This window comes from Neofelis nebulosa, chromosome 1, assembly GCF_028018385.1.
Source record: "Neofelis nebulosa isolate mNeoNeb1 chromosome 1, mNeoNeb1.pri, whole genome shotgun sequence".
NCBI lineage: Eukaryota > Metazoa > Chordata > Mammalia > Carnivora > Felidae > Neofelis > Neofelis nebulosa.
In genome coordinates this window covers 40,849,611-40,872,798 of record NC_080782.1, presented here as the reverse complement: position 1 = coordinate 40,872,798, position 23,188 = coordinate 40,849,611, and the positions used below count along the sequence as shown (strand labels likewise).

The 23,188-nt window shown below is 41.4% G+C and overlaps 1 protein-coding gene across 5 annotated transcripts in view; it reads left to right on the top strand.

The window, feature by feature from the left end:
- ARL15 (ADP ribosylation factor like GTPase 15) overlaps positions 1–23,188 on the top strand; it is a 554,296-nt gene that overhangs the window by 267,178 nt on the left and 263,930 nt on the right. The window contains exon 1 of one of the 5 annotated variants that reach the window (XM_058719555.1): positions 7,694–7,717. The exons of the other annotated variants lie outside the window; for them this stretch is intronic. Within the exon in view, the coding sequence (XP_058575538.1) occupies positions 7,709–7,717 (9 nt within the window). The 5' untranslated portion in view covers positions 7,694–7,708. Of the gene's footprint in view, positions 1–7,693; positions 7,718–23,188 lie in introns of those variants that run through there. 5 annotated transcript variants of the gene reach the window in all.

Here is a 23,188-nt window from a genome sequence, read left to right as displayed (position 1 = left end):
GGGAATTATCACATTAACTTTCCTACCCTTGTAATGGCAAAGCTGCTGCTTCTCCAGGACTCCCAGTACATTGCCTTTTTTGTTTGTTTGAATGTTTATTTTTGAGAGAGAGAGAGAGAGAGAGAGAGAGGGAGAGCAAGTGCGAGAGCAGGAGAGAGGGGGGAGGGGCAGAGAGAGAGGGAGACACAGAATCCAGAGTAGGCTCCAGGCTCCGAGCTGTCAGCCCAGAGCCAGATGTGGGGCTGGAACTAGGGACCATGAGATCATGACCTGAGCCAAAGTTGGACGCTCAACCCACTGAGCTACCCAGGCACCCCCAGTACATGATTTTTTAAATCAGAAATATGTTAAGGCTTCTTTTGATTTCATTCATGATCTGCCAGGTATTAATCCGACCTTAGAAAACTTTAAGAGAAAAGAAAATATAACACCCTTTCTTGCAAGTATTTCAAGGATAATTACAAATAAAATGATCTTGTGTATCATTCAAAAGAGCTGGACCATTCTTTCTCAGCATCTCACTTGTTTTCCGTGGGTGCTATAACAAATTACCACATGCTCTCAGGGGTTTAAAACAACACACGTTTCTTACTTGGATGGTCTTGAGAGTGAGACATCTGAAATGAGTCTCACCAGGATAAAGTCAAAATGTCAGCAAGGCTTCATCCTTTTCTGGAGGCTGTAGGGGAGGATCCATTGTCCAGCCTTGTCCAGTGTCTGGAGGCCGATTGCCCTGGCTCCTGGCCCCTTTTCATACTCACAGCCAGTGATGATTAGCCCTTCTTTCTCCCATAGTAGTTCTCGCACTCTCCCTTCTGCCTCCCTCTTCCCTGTTGAAGGAACATCTGTGATTACATTGGGTCCACCTGGATTGATCCGGCATAGTCTCGTTAAGGGCAACTGATGGGCAACCTCAGTTCATCCTCTTCCATGGAACCTAACATATTGACAGGTTCCAGGGATTAGGATGTGGATATATTGGGAGCAAGCCATCATTACTCTAACCACACACACTCCTTACCATCATAGTTTTTCTGTCTTGTTTCTTCCATAGTTTGGGGTTGGAGGGGGGGCGCTTTGCTGTACTTACCTAAAAAAAAAATTTAAAAACATTCAATCTCTAGGGGGATGGGAGTCATTAAACTCAGGCTAAGGAGAACTTATTCATGTGACTTTAAAAATAAAGTTATGGAGCACCTGGATGGCTCAGTCGATTAGTCATGAAAACTCTTGGTTTCGGCTCAGGTCATGATCTCCCAGTTTGCAGGATCAAGCCCCATCTTTGGGCTCTGTGCTGACAGGGGGGCCTGCTTGGGATTCTCTTTCCCTCTCTCTCTCTGCCCCTCCCCTCCTCTCGTGTGTGTGCTCTCTCTCTCAAAATACATAAACTAAAAATAAAAAAACAAATTTATAATCTGTTTTTACCATATACTCTGGTACCAATAGTTTGGGTTGTGAGGGAATCCCTTCTTGCTCTGAGTTTTTCAGCAGGTACATATCTTGTTTGCCTGCTTGTAATCCACGTGATTTTAAATTCCTGGCTTGAAGCTTTCTAAGGAGCCCCAGTTCGTAAGAAAAGATCAGAGAGGTGGTCTGTGACTTTGGGTTACCTCACACTCTAGAAGCACAGACGCTTGCTCCTCTCGTGATGACGTGGCAAGCAATGTTGGCATAGAAGGAGGTGGACCTGGGAAAAGAAACTGCTACTGATTCATTACAAAGTTAAGATTAAGGCCCTGGTCTTACTTTCTTAACTTACTCTGGTCTTGTTTCTGGAAAGCCGTGGATGTGAATTGAAGATGAAACCAAGGAAATCTGTAGGGGTCATGAGGATCACTTAGCACCCCTTGGCCTACTCTGTTTGGAAGCCCTGATGTGGCAACCAGGGCTCGGGGTTGTGTATCCCATAATTCTGCAACTGAGCTGCAAAATGGGCGAGGTAAATCCAATTGGGGAAGGTAGGATTTTTGATGTTCTAACAAGTAATGTTTAACCCTGTGAGAACAATCACTGTGAAAGTATAATGGTGGCTCAAGTTACTGAGTTGTCCTTGGGGCCCCTCTGTCAGAGTGTGGGGAGGAAGAGAACTTCACAGAAAGTTCATCAGCTGCAGTTGAAAACGTCCACCGCAAGAGTGAAATTCGTGGCACCTAAGTCGCGGTATTCCTGTATTTTCCCTGCAGTTACACCATAAGGTGATGTGAAGACAGAACGACACTGACCTCTCCCTAACCCTAGCCCAAGGTTACCCTTTCTAGAGACTTGGTTTATAATTGTATCAACTACTTTGTGAAAGAGGATTTTCTTTTTCTGTCCTCTCCATGTAATTTCCAGCACCCTAAACTGGTCTGTAAACATCTGTTGATTCCACAGCCTGTTTCTTAATTCAAGTCATGGCATAAGTTTTTCCTTCTCCGGGGTTTTCGTGTCTTGGCTGTGTCTCAAAGCCTGAGGTAAGCAAATTTGGATGTAGTGCCTCTGACGAGGGCTTGTCGTTTTCGCTCCACCATTATGCTCTGTGTGCTCTAAGCCTTTTAAAATAGCTGAATGTTTTCAATAAGTGAATGAGCCGCCGCTGTTGGGACTTGCATTTTTCTCCCCCCAAATGTTGAAGCACTGACTGAATCTTGTCGGTGCAAAGCATCCAGACCTTTTTTATGGACTGCCCTAGACAGATTGCTTGTAAGAAATGTAGGCAGGTAAAAGGATTAGTTTTAATTACGCTCAGAGCTAGTGTGATCATGAAGCAGGGGCAACCCCTCCTGTTGAGGTGCTTTTTCTGTGACACCGGCCTTAAGACATTACCTGAAAGGCGAGTTAAAAGAGCAGTCACTTAAAGTTCTTTCCTTGCATTTGTGAGCTGTTTCTCGTTACCTGGAGAGTACTCAGGCAAGTTCGCGCTGCCGTTTCACGATGAAAGTCCAGATTAGTATTTCCTCCCCTTTTCCTTCTGCCTGACACGTGCAATTCCTAGTTCTTCTGCCAGCACAGGTTCAGAGTGGTCTCCTCACGTGAGACAAAGATGGGATCTAATTGAATTACTCCACATGCGTTAACATCTAGAGAGACCAGGAGGACTTGGTCACCTAAAGAGGGAATCCACTCGGGACCTGGGAATGACCTGCCCTCATTACTGTTTCTGTTGGTTACTCGTTGGGGAGTGGGGGTGAGGGGGGGGGGGGGCGCAGGCCAAGCTGAGTTATTTGAAAGTGGGATGGGGTAAGACCGAGACCTGATCTTTCTCACTTTTGTGCTTGTTTGCCTTATATTTTCTATAAGTAAAAAGACTATAATTTAAACATTTTAAAGAGATTATATATTGCAAAGTTGGACCAGTATGTGTGGCAGTCAACTATTTCTTTTTGCTGTTGATCTGTATTCCAAGCGAAATTTCCCATGACGTCACAAGAATGTTTAACTGCTTTTTCGTTAGGGTCCAAGCTATATAATTTTAACAGTTGAGGCTTGTTTACCTGATTAGGGTGTACAGACCTGAGAGAGGAATATGGTCTGAGAGAAACTTTAACCTTTGATCTGAGTCCTGATTGCTTTTTTATTGCTGAAGATGCCTTTTGAAAAAGAGTTATGAAAATATCCCTGTATTCTTAAATATTCAAATTTAAATTTGAAACGGTAAAAGTGACTTTAAATAGAGAATAGTGATGAGTTCAGTCTAAAATAAGTTTCTTTTAAATACATAGTTGACCTCCTAAATTTTAGTCTTGGATCAGCCAAAATGCTCTATAAATTTTAACTTCAACAAGTAATTTGTGTACCACATGGTGATTCCCTTGGGCCATTCTGGTGAGCTGCAGACTCAAAATCTGCTAAGTTTTGAAATGAACTGTTTTTGTTTTTTGTTTTTTTTTTTTTTTGGAAAACTATTAGATCATATAAAAGTGAAAAGTGTTCTATGACCTAAAATTTCATGATTTTGAACAATAAAGATAGAACACATAACTGGTGGAGAAGTGGAAGAGAACATCTGAATGAGACCTGAAACTGACTAGGCTTTGCCTCAGAGGTATAGAATGTTTTGTTCTTGCTGTTGAAGAGTGTTCAAACGATTTGGACTGTGCTAATAAAGTTCAGTTTAATGTGTTTTAAGTTAAAAAATGAAGAATAAAACAGAAAACCAATAACACCACCAATATTAAAGGAAGTGCTAATCTTACCAGTCACAAAGAGCTAAAAGCAATACATCTGTTTCCTGCAAATATTACCCTACCACCCGGAACAGGTGTCTTTACTGCTCAAGAATCAATATAATATATTTACTGGTGTTTTCTTTGGAGTTTAAAATTTTCACCCTTTATTGTAAAATTCATATGAATGAAAATACAGTAGGGCTGATGATTTGGTTTCGTTTTCTTCCTTCACTCTTCGTTCCAAGGAGGCTTATATAAGTAAGCAGTAACTCGAATATAAATAGATGTTTGTTCACATTTGTAAGACTTCTATTTCAATGGATGTACTTAAATCTCTCCTAACTTAAAATTCAGCATATCTCACTATGGCTGTTACATAATTTCATGTTTTAATAAAGAATGAGAGCTGGCATGAACATACAAATACCAAAATGTTGAATAACAACCAGAATCTTGTGTTTTCTATTCTACCCATACCAAGAACAGAAATTTTAATAATTGTATAAAATAAGCTTGAAGTAGCATGGTATAACGATAGCAACGATGATTGTCTTATTTTGGGCTCCTCTAACAAAGCAGTGCCGAATGAGGGGCTTAAACAACAAATGTTTCTTTTTCACAGTTCTAGAGACTGGAAGTCCAAGAGGAAAGTGCTAGCAGATTCAGTGTCTGATGAGGGCCTGTTTCCTGGTTCATAGCCCAGTCTTTATGCCATGTTCTCACGTGGTGGGAGGGACAAAATTGTTCTGTGACATCTTTTATATAAGGGCACTAATCCCACTCATGAGAGCTCCATCCTTAAGACCTGATCACCTCCCCAAAGCCCTACTTTCTAATACTGTCCTATCAGAGGTTAGTTATCATTTCAAATTATGAATCCAAAGGGGAGACCTGAACATTTAGCCCATAACATTAGTAATTAGCACTTACTGCTTTATTGCCAAGGTAATATTCTGAGTGCTTCGTATTATAATCAACTTAATCTTACCAGTAACCAAATAATTATCATCATAGCCCCAGATCATAGTCCCAAATATCATCAACTGTCCCAGAGAAGCGAAATGATTAGCCAAGGTGGCTCAGCTAGTAAGTGATGGAGCTGGGCAAGAATCAAACCCAGAAGTTTGGTGCTAGAGTTTGAGTTCTCAACACCTAAATGGTAGAAAAAGTGCAGCCCACAACCCCCATCTCCCACCAAGCAAGGCTGCAATCTTTTTGATTAATGTTTTGGTATTTTGAGGGTTAAGTATTTTCATCTAGCTCTAAAGTCTAAATTCTGTATGGTTTAAAATTAACCATGTAACAGCCAGCTGGAGACTGGTTACATCAATTTTGGGATGGTCATACAGTAAAAATCTGTGCTGACATTAAAAAGAATCAACTGTTACTACACAGAGGATTGTCTGTGATAAATTGGAGAAACAATTAACTAGGTGTATATATGCATACAGGGATCACATTTTTGTGTAAAAAGAGAAAAAGGTATATATATATACTAGCATATACATAAAAAAAAGTTGAAGGACCAAACACCCATAATCTTTAGGAGGTTAGAGTGTGGAGGAACTTTTACTTTTCTTCCTTATTACATTTGATTGATCAAATTATTCTTTACAAGTATTACTTTGAGCATCAGAAAAAAAAATAGAAAAAAATCAAATGGACTAGAGAGAACAGAAGTTTTCCTAAAACATGAAGGGTTGGGCGAGTTTTTAGATTAATGGAGACAATTATTTCCTTCTCTAGCCTGTGAAGATTTTTATGGCCTCCATTGTAGCCATAAAATTGTAGCTGTTTAAATCCTATTTTGTAAAAAAAAAAAAAAAAAAACAAAAACAAATTCCTATTTTGTATTCCTGTTAAAATTCTCTTTGCAGGATTCCTTATGAGTAAAAACAGGGTAAGGGTTGGATTCATTTTATTTCCCACGTTTTCATGGATTATCTGAACACAAAATTTTAATGTCTCTTTCTGTTGAAAATAATCCTCTTGAGTCTTGCTGCCCAGGTAAATGTTGACTACAGGTTGCTCGATTTTGAGAGGAACAGCCCAATTATGGGGATGGGGGGATGTTATGAGGAATGTATAGCTGTGACTCAAAACTTCTGATTCTAGAAGCTTTCAAGTAGCTTTATCTTTTTTCCTTCTATAAATCAAAATACTCAGACAAAGGTTTTCATTCTTACAAAGAGCAGTTAGTATGTAAGTGTTCGTATCTCATTTAAATTTTTAAAGTTTTTTTGTTTTTAAACTTTGAGAGCGAGTGGGGAAGGGGCAGAGAGAAAGGGGGAGAAAGAGTCCCAGGCAGGCTCTGCACTCCTCACAGTGTGCCAGTGTGGGGCTCGATCTCACAATGGAGAGATCGTGACCTGAGTCAAAATTAGGAGTCGGACTCTTAACCGACTGAGCCACCCAGTCGGTTTTTAAAATATACTTTAAGATATATACCTTAAAATATATTTAAAAACAAAAATTAAAGTGAGCTGTCCTATATCTGTTATTCTTACAAGACAGTTTTCAAAGTCTGAGAGCAGGAATACCTTCTTTAGATCTTTCTGAAACATGCAAGTAAATTACCAATTAAAATATGGGTAGTGAATAGAGAACTGCTTCAAAAAATGAGTGTGAAACCTTCATATTTTCCATTAATCCAATCTAATCTTGATTCTGGGCTATTGCAATGGATCTATTCAATCTGCTTGAGATCAGCCATGATTAATTTTGTTCATTGATTGACACATTTCACGACCGTGCTGTCAGACGTGATGATGCAAAGTTGAATAAATGATTTAGAATTAAACCTTATATGTAGTAGGGGAGAAAGACATTCAGTCATTTGGACATGTGTTGGTTTGACTGCAGTGTAGTAAGTAGATCATTAGCAGCATGAAATAATGAGAGTGCAGAGTGTAGCATGAGCCCGGAATGGGGAGGTGGAGTTAGGGAAACCTGGGCCATGAGAAGTGAGAACAATATTGCCTCTTGGATAAGAGGAATATGGATTTACTCTCTGAGTAAATAATCATCCTGAGTGTCTCAGGAGGTCTGCATATCGTTTCCGACCACTAGTAGAGGTGGGGACACCCTCCTGTGTGGGACACCCCACTCTGGGCCAGCCCTTTGGGAATCAAATCGCATGACTGAAGGTCTCCTTGGGAAGTTCGTGCAGCTGAAAGTAGAACTCTTCTGCGGTAGAAGTTAGATAACGGATGATTCAATTTTTGTATATGATGTATCAGGTATGCTGAAGTAGATTCTTTCCAGGCTTTAGCCTTCTAGACAGTGTTTAACCTATAAATAACAGTGTTTAAAAGTACAAAACTATGTAAAGTCATGCTGTCTTCTATTATCCAACCCCTCTCCTCACTTTAGCCTAAAGGTAGATAGTGCTTCCCCCTACCCGCCCCCCCCCCCCAACACACAGGTCAAAGATTTTTATTAGAGTAAAACTAGAGAAAGATTTTTCATTTTAGGTGGCTGGAAAGTACATCCAGCTGAAAACCATCAACCATTTAGACTACATGCTTCATTTGAGTTGTGTTTCTGGATGCAAGTCAAGTATGACAACTGTGAGTTTCATAACTTTTCTAACTTGCTTCAAAAATGCTTTGGGGCCAAAATAGTTCTGAGGTCTTTTCGTCCTCTCCTGGTGAGGCCCTCTGGAGGTTATCAAGGTCAAGACTATGTTGCTGGGTTTCGGCACCTTCCAGGAGAGATGAGGAAGCCATGTGTCTTATGCTTGCTTCATCTCCTGTCCTTGCCTATGTTCTCCCAGTCATGATTGTCACTTCTTGTTCAAGGTGAACATCTCATTGGGTCCATGTCTCTGACAAAGAGAAACCAATAATGTGTTATATATTTTGTCTGCTTTAGCAAAGCTCAGGTCCTTACATTAGAGTTGCAGTTTGTAGACTATGGAGAGTAAGTTAAGGGGAATACATTCTTGAGGGTTGAGTGGATAAGGAGGAGCTATGGAAAGTAATAGTGGGAATAATTCCAGTGAGTGACCGTCACTGTCAGGATTCTACAGTGTTCACGACCATAATCTCCCAGTGAACACTCGAATCCAGGTGGTATTGTCTGTTCGGGGAATTATTTGTGGTGTTGTCATCAATGCTATCTCAGCTGCAGGTTATTAATTTTTTATTCAATCTTGGTTAAGGATAAAAAACTGTATAACCATAAATCTGAACAACTTATATAGAGCCATATGAGCTATTTCAGTGAATCAAATAGTTGATTCAAAACCTGTGTTGTGCTAGACGTAGTACTTAAGTTGAAGCAGTTATAGTTCTATCAAGAAATAATGAAAGTGTTGGATGAGCACTGGGTATTGTATGTAAGCCAATTTGACAATAAATTATGTTAGAAATTAAAAAAAGAAATAAAGCTTGGGGTGCCTGGGTGGCTCAGTCACTTAAGCATCTGACTCTTGGTTTCAGCTCAGGTCATGATCTCGTGATTCGTGAGTACAAGCCCTGTGCCAGGCCCCACCCTGACAGCATAGAGCCTGCTTGGGATTCTCTCTCCCTGCCCCTTCCCTGCTCGTGTGTACGCACTCGCACACGCTCTCTCTCTCAAAATAAATAAACTTTAAAAACATAGTGAAGGCTCTATTGTAAAACAATAGGGATAGAGGATGTATACTGAAGAAATATGTAAGAGGTAGAACCAGTGGGAATGGGGAGCCTTCATGAATTGTGGGCAGCGTGAATGAGAAAGGAGTGAGGATGTTTAAGAGGTTTCGAGCTTTGGATGATGGGTTCGATGGTGCCATTTACTAAAGTAGGACAGAGAGGAGTGACAAACAGATGAAGGAATTAATGATCAGTTTGGGTGTTTGAATACCTAAGGGATATCTAGATAAAGATGTCTCACAGGAAGCTTAAAAACACTAGTTTGGTTCTCCAGAAAGATTGAAGCCTGAACGTAGAATCTGGAAGTCATCAATATAGTTGAAGGAATGAGAATAGAAGGAATGGCCCAGGTAAAACACCTCAAGGGAGAAAGAGTATTTGGACATGAAGATAGGCCCTGCATTTCCATCTCTACTATTCCATTGAGATTATCAAGATCACCAGCATCCCAGCTATTCCCAAATATAATGGTTATCCGTGTGTTCTGATCTTAAGTTACTACTTAGAAGCATTTATCTTAGTTGGTCACTGTCTCCTCCCTCTTGAAGCACTTCATTGTTCTTTTATATCACTGTTTTCTAGTTGGTCCCTCCCCACCCCATCAGTCCCCTTGGTTTCTCCTCTTGTGCCCAACTGTAAAGGTTTGACAGCTCCAGAAGTCTGCGTAAGCCTCCCCCTTCTTTGTCATTGGCATGACATTAGTGCTGTAATTCTAGAGGAAGACAAAACTTGACAAGTCAGATAAAGGTTTAAGATACACCAAAACCAATAGGATAGGATTTAAGAGGATGTGTTTCTTCTTCACAAAAAATATGGATAGAATATAAACTCCATTGACCTCAAACTAATAGGCTAGGAAAAAATCCAAATATGCTTGTAGAGGATCTATGGAAACTATTCAACAAATCAGTTTAAAAATGAACCAGACCATGTTCTAGTTGCTAGGGATACATCAGTTAAAAACCTGCAAAAGCTCCTGCCCTCACAGGACTACCATTCTAGTGAGGGGAGACCGACACACCAATGAATAAGCAAGTTAGTGAGTATGTAAGAAGATCAGTGTGGAAAAACATAACAGGAAGGAGGGGATAAGGAATGTTGTGAGGAGGGAAGAATATACTTTTTAACAAAGAGTAATTAGAACAGGTCTCACTGAAAAGTGATGTGTGAGCAGAAACCCAAACCAGACAAAGAAGTGACTGTGAATCATGTGTGTATCTTGGGGAAGAACTTTCCAGGGAGAGGCAGTGGCAAGTGCAAGGGCCCTTAGGTAGGATTGTATCTTGTGTGGTCCAGGAACTGCCAAGAGACCAGTTTGCCTGAGCAGCTGAGGGATGAAATTGTAGGAGGGGGCGGGGATGGGAGGGATGGAGGTGATGGCCAATTTTATAGGACCTTACAGTCTATCAGAAGGGCTATGATTTTTATCTTGAGTTGGATCTGTGGCCTTAGAGGACTTTGAGTAGAAAAGAGCTATGCTACATTTTAACAAGATCTCTCCGGCTGCTGTGTTGTAAATAGATTCTGGAGAGGGTAGAGTGAAAGCAGGAAGCCAGTTGCAAGACTGCATAGTCCCCCTTAGCTGTTGGGGATACAATCCAAGGCCCCCAGTGAATGCTGGATACCTCAGATAGTATTGAACCCTATATATAGATTTTTTCTGGTACACAGATACCTATGATAAAGGTTAATGTGTAAATCAAGTGTAGTAAGAGATTAATAGGACAATTATAACAATATACTGTAATAAAAGTTATGTGGATGTAGTCTCTCAAAATCTTATTAGACTGCACTCACCTTCTTGTGCTGTGAGCTAAGATGCCTGTGTAATGAGACGAAGCCGGGTAAATGAGGGCTGCTACTGACCTGCTTGGGATACTCTAGAAGGAGGATCATCTGCTCCTGGAGTACAGTCCATAGGGCGTAACAGTGCAAGGTGAAGCCATAGGGGAGGGGAGAATAATCCAGGCAAACAATGATTGTGTCTTAGGCCAGAGTAATAAGGGTAAAACATAAGCAGTAGTTAGATTCTGGATATATTTTGAAGCTATTGCTGGCAGAATTTCCTGATGGATTAGAGTGTGGTTTGAGAGAAAGAGAAATACCAAGGATTATCCCAGGGTTTTTGACCTGAGCATAAATGGGAGTTATTGCAAAGGGAGGAGGAAACGGTTGGGAACAAGTTAGAAGTGCTACTCTGGGTGTGTTCAGTTTGAGATGCCAGTTAGATATCCAAGTTGGAGACAGGTGGACTGGACATTTGCATATGAACTTCGAGTCTGTGCTGCAGGTACAAATTTAAAGTTAAAAGCTTCTCAGGGTACTTGGGTGCCACATTTGGTCAAGCGTCGGACTCTTGATATCAGCTCAGGTCATGATGTCACAGTTTGAGATCCAGCCCTACCTCGGGCTCCATGCTGACAGCTCAGAGCCTGCTTGGAATTCTCTCTCTCCCTCCCTCTCTCCTTCTCCCCAGCTTGCACGTGCATGCGTGAGCTCTCTCCCTGCCCCAACACCCCCCCCCCCCACAAGAAAAAAAAACAACTTTAAAAGCTTCTAGAGACATGGAAAGAATGTGACTAGATGAGATCAACAAAGACGTGAATGTAGATAGAAAAGAAGATTTAGGTCAGCCTCAGATATTCCAGTGGTAAGAGATTGGTGAGATTAAGCAACTAGAAAGGAGCTCCTTCCTCAGAGAAAATCCAGAAGAGGAGGAGTTAAGCGAGAAAGCTGTGAGGAGGAAGCAGTGAGAATTGTGTTAATTGAAAAGGACCTGTAAAAGCATGGCTGAGATTTGACCATGGGATCTAGTAATGTGGACATCACTGGTGACCTTGAGAAGAAGAGAGCACCTGGTAAAACCCTGATAAGAGTGGGTTCAGGAGAGGAAGGAAAGAGAGGAAATAGGATTCTTGTAAGTTGTCGAGCTCTAACAGAAAGCAGAAAAACAGAGGAAGTGTGTCCTAGAGAGAGTCTTTCTTGCTTTCCTCCACCTTCTTCCCCCCTCTTTTCCTCTAATCCTCCTTTCCTGGTTTGAGAAATAGCAGCATGCTGTGTATGGGTGGGAATTACCCAGGAGTAAGGGGAATTTTGATCAAGAGGAGAGGGGAGGGGATAGCTGGAGCATTACTCTGAGTAGGCTGAAGGGAATAGAATCTGGTGGGAAGACTGGTTTTTGAGAAGAGCAATACAGTTCATCCTTAGAGCTAGATAGGAATCCATTAAAATGCAAAGAAATGCAAATCTAATGAATTAATGAAATAATTTAGGTACAACCTAGAAGGGGTATTGCTGATCCAAATCTCAGGGAACAATTAAGTAATATCAGCTTGACTCTGGGGTAGATGCCCCTTAACAAAACCATTTTTAAGGCCTGGCATTTCTATTAGAGGGACTTGAAAAGGAATTCTATACATGACTGATAAATATTTCAGTGAAGAATCCAAATCATGATTTGCTGTCAGAAGTCTTTGGTTGAAATTTAGAATTATGTATAGACATGAAGTAAATCAAACTCTAATTATTGGTAATTTCATGGTAAATTTGAAATAACATTTTAATTTTTTGTAAGTTTATTTTTTTGAGACAGTGTGAGCAGGAGAGGGGCAGAGAGAGGAGGAGGAGAGAGAATCCCAAGCAGGCACCACACCATCAGCATGGAGCCTGATGACTGGCTTGAACTCATGAACTATGAGATCGTGACCCAAGCCGAGATCAAGAGTCAGTCATTTAACCAACTGAGCCACCCAGGCGCCCCTTTAGTTTTTGCAATTAAAATATTTTTCCTGTCATGACAGTTTAATTGTGATTCCAATTAAAATGATCAAATTGAATAATTGATTTAAACTTGTGATTTTAGTATAAATGTTTTTGTAATCAGAATTGAAATGTTTGAGAACTTAAGATTTACCAAGTTTTATGTTTAATTTATTGGCGTTATAAAAATTTAGTGCTTGGAAACATTTGCGTTAAGCAATCAAAGTGCTTTAAAAAGAAAATTGACTATATTAAATTTATAAATACAAGTTTAAAATTTAAAGGGAATTTAATGAATTAAGTTTGTTAATGGGACCAAATGTTAAAGTCCCCAATAAAAGTGATTGCTGTAATAGGCTAAGTTTAGAAGTACAATGATGGGATTTGTAAGAAGCATAAGGAACAGTGAAGTTTTTACATTTTGGCTTTAATAATTTGAACGTTAGTTTGCAAAAGGGGTCATTTCTTACAAGAATACCAGGAAAACTCCTGTTCTCCTCAGTGTATATAGCCTCCCCAGGTGACATCATCCCTGGCTTAAAAAACTATCCAATGATACTAGTATTTATTATATCAATGTTGATCTCTTCAGAACCCCAGACTAATAGGCATTCAAAAGTAACTAAAACCAAACTCGTAGGGCATCTGGGTGGGTCAGTCGGTTAAATGTCTGACTCTTGATTTTGGCTCAGGTCATGATCTCATGGTTCGTGGGATCAAGCCCCATGTCGGGCTCTGTGCTGACAGCTCAGATCTGCTTGGGAGTCTTTCTCCTTCTCTCTGCCCCTCCCCTGTGTGCATGCTTCTCAAAATAAATTTAAAAATAAGTACAATAAAAGACTAAACCTCCCCAATTCTTTAATTTCTTTAACACTCAATACCCCCCAAACCTTAATTCCTTAGCTGTTAAAGCCAAAACTCTAGGTGTCATTCTAGATTCCTCCTCATTTTAGTTATAAGAAGACTCCATCAGAATCCTGGCCAAAAAAAAAAAAAAAAAAAAAAAAAAAGTCTATTCAAAGTGGGTAACTTGAAGAGAGTTAACTAATGGGACTGTACAAAGATGTGGATACTGTATGAGGAAACCACCCTTAGTCCCAAAAGGGCAAAGTGAGGGAACCCTTTTGGGAACCCAGAGACAGGGGTGAGTGGAGGGGACAGCCTGATTGGAGCTGTGGATGTCACTCTCAGGATGCAGCAGGCTCTCACTGGCCCTGCAAGGAAGGAGCTGAGGGGAAAAAAAAAACAACACCCAATTTGATTCTTTTTCCCATCTCTTTCTGGTGCCTCCACCCTGTGCAATCTGACTAGAAGCCAAGGCTCGGGTACCCATCTGTGCAGTCCATAGAGGTGAGCCTCCAGGCCCACGGAGCAGGTTGGAGAAGAGCGGAGGCAGGCCAGCACAGAAGACACCAGCACAAAGGCTAGTAAAGCCTGCAGTCCATTATTTCTGGGACAGACCTTAGTTATTTTTCCCCTCACATATTTTCTACATTTGGTGTCCATTTCCTATTAGAGAGATCTTTGAATTCCACTTTTCTTCATGGTTTATGACCCTTTTTCTGTGTCTCTAACCTTCCCCCCCCCCCTTGAGCAATGATGCCCCCATCACACCTTAGGGTACCACGGCCTCCTGAAACACTCTACTAGTCAGGCAGAGGTCTTGGAAGGTTAGCCCAGAAGTCTTGTGAACTACTAACCTTTTTATGACCAGATAATTTGACTGTTAAGTTGTTAGAAATTGTGCTAAAACTGAAGAGATTTAAGGTGTAATTATTAGCAGTTGACATTTTTAGTATTGGGTGGTTGGTTTTCTAAATCTTCAATCTTTGTGAAATCTCATTGTTTAAGTGAAATAAATGTTGGCCCTTTTAATGTAAGTATAGAAAATTCTCAAGCTGACATTCGGGAGAGTTTCAGTACTAGAGGTAGCAGTTGCACCTGAAGCCATGTCCTGTATCAAGTCAAAGATGTACTGATTATTTAGTGCTACATGATCTCCCCTTTTAACTCCTCTTGCCTTTCCCACCTTGTTCTGTGAAAGTTTGAAATCCCACCTTAACCTGAATTGAATTTAGAGTATATCCTTTGCTCCTATTTGATCAGATTTTATTGGATCTCTTTTTATTACTTCATCCATTCGCTTCTCATTTCTTTCAGAGAAGGACTAGGTATGTCTTATAATAAAAACCCAAGAAAGCATATAACAAATACGTGATTTGAGGGGCGCCTGGATGGTTCAGTCAGTTAAGCATCCGACTTCGGCTTAGGTCATGATCTTGCAGTTCGTGAGTTCGAGCCCCGCATCGGGCTCTGTGCTGACAGCTCGGAGCCTGGAGCCTGCTTCGGATGCTGTGTCTTCCTCTCTCTCTCTCTCTGCCCCTCCCCTGCTCGCGCTCTCTCTCTCTCTCTCTCTGTCAAAAATAAACATTAAAAAACAAAATACGTGATTTGACATTGTGTAATGTAGCATTTCAAAATCTCCCGGTTTAAGATATTGTATCTTTACTTTTTGAGGGTGAATAGAAATGTCCAACTTGGAATGGTTATGGAAATTATGGAAAATTAATAGGATTGAAGAGAGCTGTGGTTTTTATTTTATAGATGATTTGAAAGTCTTGCTAATTAAGAAAATCTCAGGACTTTTTTTATTCTCGACCATACCCCAGTGCCATCAGATAAAGTAACAGTGAGGTCTTACTTCACTAAATCCAGAATTAGTTAAGACTGAAATTCTTTGTTTCAGAATTTTATGTAGCCGAGAATACTTGGATTTTTCTGGTGATGTCTTATTCCCCTTGTGATTCCCAGATGAGTCCTGATCCTCTCAGATACATTTTATGTACTCTTTTGGTGATGAATATTTTATCTCTCCCAACACTGTCTCTAATTTGTCCGAGCACAATTCCCTGGAGGACCTTTGTATCCACTATTATTGTAATTATAAAATCGATTCCAACACTAGATTCAGTCATGAGTATACCCTTTCTTGCTTATGGAGAGCCATGGGGAAGTAGAGTCCATTCAGGTGGAGTCATAATTCCTTGTACAGAATGCAATAAATTATTTCCACAGATTCACCAAATGAGACAAAATGTCCTTACCAAAAAAAAAAAAACAAAAAAAAAAAAAAAACAAAAAACACCACCACCAACAGGCCTTTATCTGTTTTCTTTCCAACCTCCTTCCCCATACTGTTTTTTTAACATGCTAGTTTACTGCAAGCATTCAGATTTTCTTCTTTTTTGGGAAAGCTGAATTTGTGAGCCAAAGACCATGGGTTTTAAGATTTTTTAATTTTTTGCAAACCATAAATATGATTGTTCTTTTTTTTTTTTTTTCTGTGCATGTTCCAGATGAGTATTTTTTTTGTTGTAACAGTTGCTTCACAATTATGCTGTGATTTGCAAATCAGAAAAGGGAGACTGGAAGGATTATATATTAGACAAATATGTTGAAAACCAGAATGGTCTGTTTTTTAAAAAAAAAAAACAAAAAACAAAAATGCCCAGTCACACATCCTTAAGGAGTTTGTGTCTGTGTTCCTAGTGACCAGCTATGGCACAGATGACTACCTGATTTTTCGTTGTTGTTTTTAATTAACGAAAGCTAGGTACCTGTACATCTCCAAGTCTGCCCTATCCCATTTTCCACCAAGATATCAAAGCTGAAAGGAAAGCAAGAATACGCAAGTATGGACATAAGAGGTGTCAGGCATTAGCCTCCTACACATACACAGCCAGCCCTCATCTTCCTATATGTAATCATTAATCAGTGCAAGTATGGAAGGAAGACAGAGAATGCATGTAGAGGACAGCTGAGTACATAAGTGGGACATTGAGAAGACAAACATTTTTGCTCAGGAAAATCCAAGCCAGATTTTCCACTAGCCCCCATCCTGCCCACTTCCTTGAGTCAGCTGGACTCGCTCTTCTTGGCCATTCCCAAAGTTCTGGCATATTCTTTCAGAGTAAATCCGTGGAATTGGAAGATCAACAAATGCTGTTGTATTTTCTGTCTTTAAATTGTAATAATAGAAAAAGTCTGCTGTCTGTTGGGCCAAAGGACAAAATTGTGGTTGGTATTGTTTTTGGCTGCCCTACAAATGAATGCTTTATTTGTAATCCCACAGGAGCTTGGTGTCAGGGCTCCCTCCTTTCGTTGCTGAAGGTAGGGGACAGCCATTTTTGTTCTCCACTCCCTGGCAGCCAGGACCCCAGCATGATGCCAAGGTTCGTTTGGTGGGATGCTCCAGCCTGATGCTCAGGGACACCCGGCTGGGGCAGTCAGAGGTCATTCCCAACAGCAGTGGATGCAGGGTGCCAGGCAGCTGGTACAGGGGCGACTCCTAAAGTAGCAGCTGCTGCCATGTCACTGCCATGGGCTGCCTGGGTTCTTCCTGTTCTTCAGCTTCTTGTCCATTCTGTGAATTATCATTATCCTTCTGTTTACCACCAGAATCCTGTCTGGTACAAAAGAAAAAGGACACTCCTTTCAAAAAACACTTAGGATGTTCAATTATCCTATTTTCCGGGTAGCTTGAGACCTCCTTTGATGGGAGTTGGTGCCTTCCGTGGCCAAAGAAAGTGATTGACCAGACTTCATTTGGTAAGACTCCAGATAAATCTGTCAGGCCCGTGAATCCCTCTGAGATCTTCAGCATTCTGTTTAAATGGGACCTGTATTGTCTATATAATATATATGGGGACATAATTTAAGGCATTCACACCTATATTCCAGGGACTAAAACAGAGCAAATAATAAATCAAAATGTTTCTAGCACAAATTAAGTCCATGTGCTGCTTCTAATATTCTGAGGGAACGGAAGATTACTTTTGTCGGTACTTCATTTTTGATCAGTGATTTGCGGGTGCTGAAGGAAATCTGGTGATATCTTCAATGACCTCAAGTAGAGCTGCCTTAATTTGTGTTGAGCGTTTGTGAAGTTTGACAGTAGTCGCAAAGTGCCTCTTTAATAAAACACACCTTTAAATAACTCTCAGATTAATTCCAGCTCCTGAGGTGAGAAGATGGCTTGAACTACCGCTGCTGCCAGCTCAGCTGTAGATCTGAGCTCCCCAGCTGTGCCCTCCCCTCTCCCCACCTGCTCAGACTCTGCAGTCAGAATCTGTCTGACACGTGTGTTGATGTGCGAGGCGAGATCGCATCTCGTTCACTGTATTGGCTCCTCGGCGCTAGACCATAGTAAACGTTCGTCTCTGTCAGCGGTTAACAGCAACGTGATTTGAGGACACGCAGGGTTTACAGACCCTCTTCTGCCTATTATGCTTTTGTTTAGATCTGCATAGACATAGGAGATTGACATTCAGAGAATTGGTGTAGCTCTTAAGGTATACCAGTAACGTTTAAAAGCTGTTTTATAGGAGTTTCCTCCTCTCGGGTAACAAAAACAAAAAACAAAACAAAAAAAAACAGTGATGGTCTCACTCTGCGTTATATCACAGTCCCTTTTAATAGCTGTTACTATAGCAAACCAAAGGACTGTCTACTGGTCCTTAGTCACCATTGGTATTTGGTACATCACATCAGAACTTTGACCAAATGGGTACTAAAATAAATCCAAACCCTGAAATATCTTTACTCCGTGAAGGATCCGGATTGGTCAGAAAAATCAGTTCTTTTTAGGAAAACCTTGCTCAAAGTGAAAAATCTAGTAAGTCATGATGGCAATACCTGTTGACTGAGCACTGTTCTGAGCATGTGGGGTATGGTACCTCATTGACCACTCCCAAGAATCTGTGAGATGATCCTCACTGTCTAGATTAGGAACCAGAGATCAGTGAAGTAACTTCTCCAAATCCCAGTGGAGCTCAGTTTTAGGCTTGTCTGACCTTGCACTTAATAAAGCCATGAGGACTTAATTAAGTGGGGATCTCATCTTACCACATGGTGGATGCGGTCTCAGCCGTTCAAGTTCCAAAGTGGAATTAGAAGTGGTACCTATATTCAGGTGCTCGATGTCCTCGTGGGGGAAGCTGGACTAGAAATCAACTTCAAAGAACGGTAAGTGTTCGGATGGTAGAATAGAAAAGGCACTGAGGTAGTTAAAGAAGGTCATCTGAATCAGACTGAGGGCACAGACGTCTTTTGGAAGAAATTATTATCAAGCTGAATTTTGAAGGTTGACTAGGAGCCAGCTAGAGGGAGATAGTGGAGAATGATGTGTAGGCAGAGGGTCAACTCCTTGGCCTTGGAGCACGAAACAGACTGGAACGGGACCTGTGCACACAGATCTGTAGGACTGGCATGGAGGTCACGTACATGGTTGAAAAATAGCCCCTCTGTATTATAAACTTACAATTTTAAGTTTTGTGCGTCGAACCCTGGTTTAGGTGCCCTACAAACATTACAACCGTTATCTCTTGTAATCGTTATAACAGCCATTAGAGATCGCAAATGAAGGCAAAGTCCACATCATAAAGACCCTATCTGCTTCAATAAGGAACTTGGACTTTATCCTGACAGCTCTAGGTGGTCTTGGAAAGATTTGAAATCACGGGAACGGCTCGATGTGTTTAGGAAAGATCTTTGTTAACATTTTGGAGATTTAATTGGAGTCTGGTAAACCTGAGGTTAGGAGAAGAGACTGTGTTGTCTAGGAGATAGTGGTGATGTTTTGAACAAAGGCTTGAGGGCCAGGGAGCTACAGGGAGAGGGCAGAGACCGAGTGGGGAGTGGGACGGATGAGCAGAGATTGGTGACTGATGGCATATGTAGGCCTGAGGTCCATCTTCATGGAACCTAAAGATTACTAAGTAAAGGAATGCTCTGTTGTTGCCCAAAATACGGGAATAAGATGTCCACTGTCAGGGGCTACTAGAAAACCCACTTGCTTTTGGTTTGTTTTTCTTCTCATCTGTTATAAGGCTCCCGGGCTCCAGTTCTAAAAGCACCAAGAGCAGAGAGAATTGGCTTTGTTGGGATCTTTCCCGGGGATTTTCAGAGGATGGTTAAACCCACTTGAAGGTCTACCTAGGGAGCCTAGCTCTTTCTAAATGTCTTCATTCCCTGACTCTTCCTAAGTGTGCAGAGGATAGAAAAATACCCATGGTAAGGAATATTATAACTTTGCATCTAGAAATGTTCTTTTCAGATAGTGACCAAAAATGAGGTTTGATACAAAATGTGTTAATCTGTTTAATTTTCTGCTGAATTTTGTGTTTCTTCACTCTTAAAGAAAAAACAAAACAAGTTTCTGTATTTTTGAGAGAGAGAATGAGCAGGGGAGGGGCAGAGAGAGAAACGGGGACAGAGGATGTGAAGCAGGCTCCACACTGACAACAGCCTGTTGCAGGGCTCGAACTCATGAACCATGAGATGGTGACCTGAACCCAAGTCGGACACTTAACTGACTCAGCCACCCAGGTGCCCCTTTCTTTGCTCTTTAGGAATAAAAAAATACATGGTCTGAAACTGACCCAGGTTAAGCCCTAATTAGGGTATGTTTGTGAATATTGCATAGAAAGCTTGGGTCTCCTTACCCAAAGTCATGCCTGGGAAATTTACTTCTGGTTTTATTGTATAATTATGTTACTTTAAAAAATTGATACTTAAAAATGAGATATTTCATGTAGCCATTATAAGAGAAGAATTACATAGTAAAAATAAGAGCCTTATCTTCTACTTAGCTACCTTTTTGAGTTTAAGGGAAAAAAAAAAATCTTGATCTATTTTCAATATGAGAAGTCCTGAAATTTTAGAGAGCTAGGAATATAGGAGAATCTTGAATTATAGTCTTTCAATCTAATTATCAGATACATGCCCTAACTTGGAAAACCCTACTTCTGGTTCGTCTTGAGATGCTCTTAGCAGGACTTGTGAGTCCCGCTGATCTAGGAGGACTGATGCACAGGCGGGGAGCCACGTGGGCCCCTGGTCTGGCTGAGCACAGCAGCAACTCTCTTCCATTCAGGGTCTCCGATGTCTGCTCCTCTGCAAAGCCGCGAAGCCAGTGTCTGTAGCTGCTAAGCATGAAATCCCCTGCTTCTGTTTGTTTCTTTTGTTGCCACGAGTTAATAGGGACAGAGACAGGAGACAGACCAGAACAAAGCAGAAATAATGGAGTATTTCACCCCAAAAAGGAATGTGGATTGAGAAATACAAAGGGGAAGGCAAAGACAGACTTCGTGTCCCGAGGCAGTGTGATGTATTGGCCAGAAGCCTCAGCCCTGGGACAGTTCTGGGCCAAAGCCTTCATCAGTGAGCCCGGAGCAGCCCACATGGCCGAAAGGTTTGACCCATCTTCTGTAAAAACAATTTATTGTTTTTCCCACTAGGGTCTTAAAGGGCCACAGGATTTTTCACCTCGAAAAGCGGATTGCTCTTGTGACGTGGCGAAGAGTCTTCTCCTGGGATCTGCCTGGTGATCAAGGGCCTCTTCACAGCCAGCTCCACCCACCCCCCCCCACCCCCCCTGGCTTCTTCTATTGCTATAGGTGCCGTTTGAATTTACATTTTTTTCACTTGTTTGCAAGGACCACTAGTTACTCCAAGACATTGCAGCATATTTGAAACTCATTTTTCTTGCAAGTAGAAGGAAAGGATTAGCCAAGAGATTGCGTGTTATGGTTTATCTCCTTCACGTGTATTTCTACGCATTCCAGGTTATTCGTGTATTTTTCTCCATACTCTCCCCCGGTACAGTTGATTTATTTCTAGTATTTGCTTATGTATTTGCTTTATTGAGGTATAGTTGACATACACATATATTTTAAGGGGGAAAATTGGGGACTGTTATTTAGAGATTTTCTCCCCCCCCCCCCCCCTTTGCTACCGTGCTTAGAATCAGAAATCTCTGCGGCAGCGTGGGCTTCTCTTAATAGACAAGCTTTGTCCTTGCCAGAGGACAAAAAATGGTTAAGTGAAAGAGGCCGACAGCAGGAGAGAGAAGCCAGCAACTCTTCAGGGTCCCCTCGCCTCCCTCCCAGCCGGTCCCCTCTCCGCCTGCCCTCCTCCCTAAGTCAGCCGTGCAGGAAGCAGGTCCCCCGGCTCCACTGGGAGGAAGATGCAGGCCCTTGAGCAATAAACTTGACAGTGCAAGGAAAGCAGTGTCAAGGCTTGCATCGTCCCCTTCCTCTGCCAGGGATCTGTTCTCTCACAGAGGCAAACTTCTTCAAAGTTCTCATCTCCTTGAAACCACCGAGACACCCCGTTTCTGGGGCTCTGATCACTGACTCCGGACATGGCACCGAGGCTGAGAGGACGTGAGTAGGCGCTCTGGAGCCTGCAGCCCTGGTGGGAGCTCCAGCTCAGTCGCTTGCTAGCTGTCGCAAGTTCACATCTCTGTGTTGCCCTCTACACAGGATGCGTGTAATGTCTTTTCCCCGTACGTGGCGCACACTCAGATGTCAGAGGCTTCCAATCCTGGCCGCTCTGAGGCAAGTTACTTAATATCTTTGGGCCTCGGTTTCCCCCATCTTAAAGGGGGAAGCGCTTTTCTCAACGGGTCATTCAAGGAGTGAGTTAACACACACATATCACTTCTATCTGGTGCTGTTAGTAGCATTTGGATTTGTTTTTAAGTTTATAGGCAGCCATCCTTGTGTCTTTTCCAGAAGCTTTAGATAGCTGCTATACGTGTTATGACAGATTTTGGTTGTATTTTCCACAGACAGACCCACATTTGACTATTATGCACTTGGAAAATATTTTAACTCTTATATAATTGTAGATATTTAAACACTAAATATTTTGTTATTTGGACATGTTTAGTATTAGAAAACACTTCTAGAAATGGACTTCCTTTTAAAAACTTCTTTCATTGCAAGAGAGCGAAGGTCAGAATGTACAGGTGTTTCCTTTTGGTTTTAAAACCAAACTAAGAAATAAATCCACTTCAGGTTACGAGTGACTTATCTCTTGCTTTTAGGTACCAACTAATGAGTGTTGTGTTCATATAAGAAGCATTTATGGAGCGCAGTGCCAGGCCCCACCCTAGGACTCCACCGAAAGACTTGGTTATTTGCTATAGGAACTCTGGTTTTTGTTTGGTGAGACCCGTATTTAAATAAGGAGGAGATAGTGTGGGGTTCAGGCAGTGACTGCATGGCCCTGGGGGGAAGTCCCCAAGCTGACTGAAGAAAATTTTCCAGCAACTGTACAGAGCTTCAATCAAATTGAAATCATGCTCAGAATAAAATCTTGTATTCATGATGAAAAACAGAGCATCAATTGAAACAAATGCCATGTTCCCAAAGGCTAGGGACTTAAGGACACGGGATGGTAGGAAATACTGGCAATGCAAGGGCCGGTGCCAGAGGGGGAGGATCTTGAGTAAGACTCTGTCCAGAATTGACATGTTGTAGGACAACTCTGCTTCTCTGCTTTCAGGCCTGGCCACCCTTGGTAGCTGAAAAATGCAACTTTGTGAATCAACGATGAACAGGTCTTGGAGTCGATGTGTCGAATTCTATCATCTGCTTAATTCTTACTGTTAGGAAAACAAAACAAAGCAACAACAACAACAACAAAAAAACACCTGGCCTGATACTTCCATGCTAGAAGTGTGTGTCGTGAACCAAGGAGGGAAAGAAGGAATTAGCTCTCTGGGGTCACTAGAGAAGACTTTTCAGAGGAGTACCATCAGAGCAGTACCTTGACTAGGAATTTGCCAAGGAGAGGAGT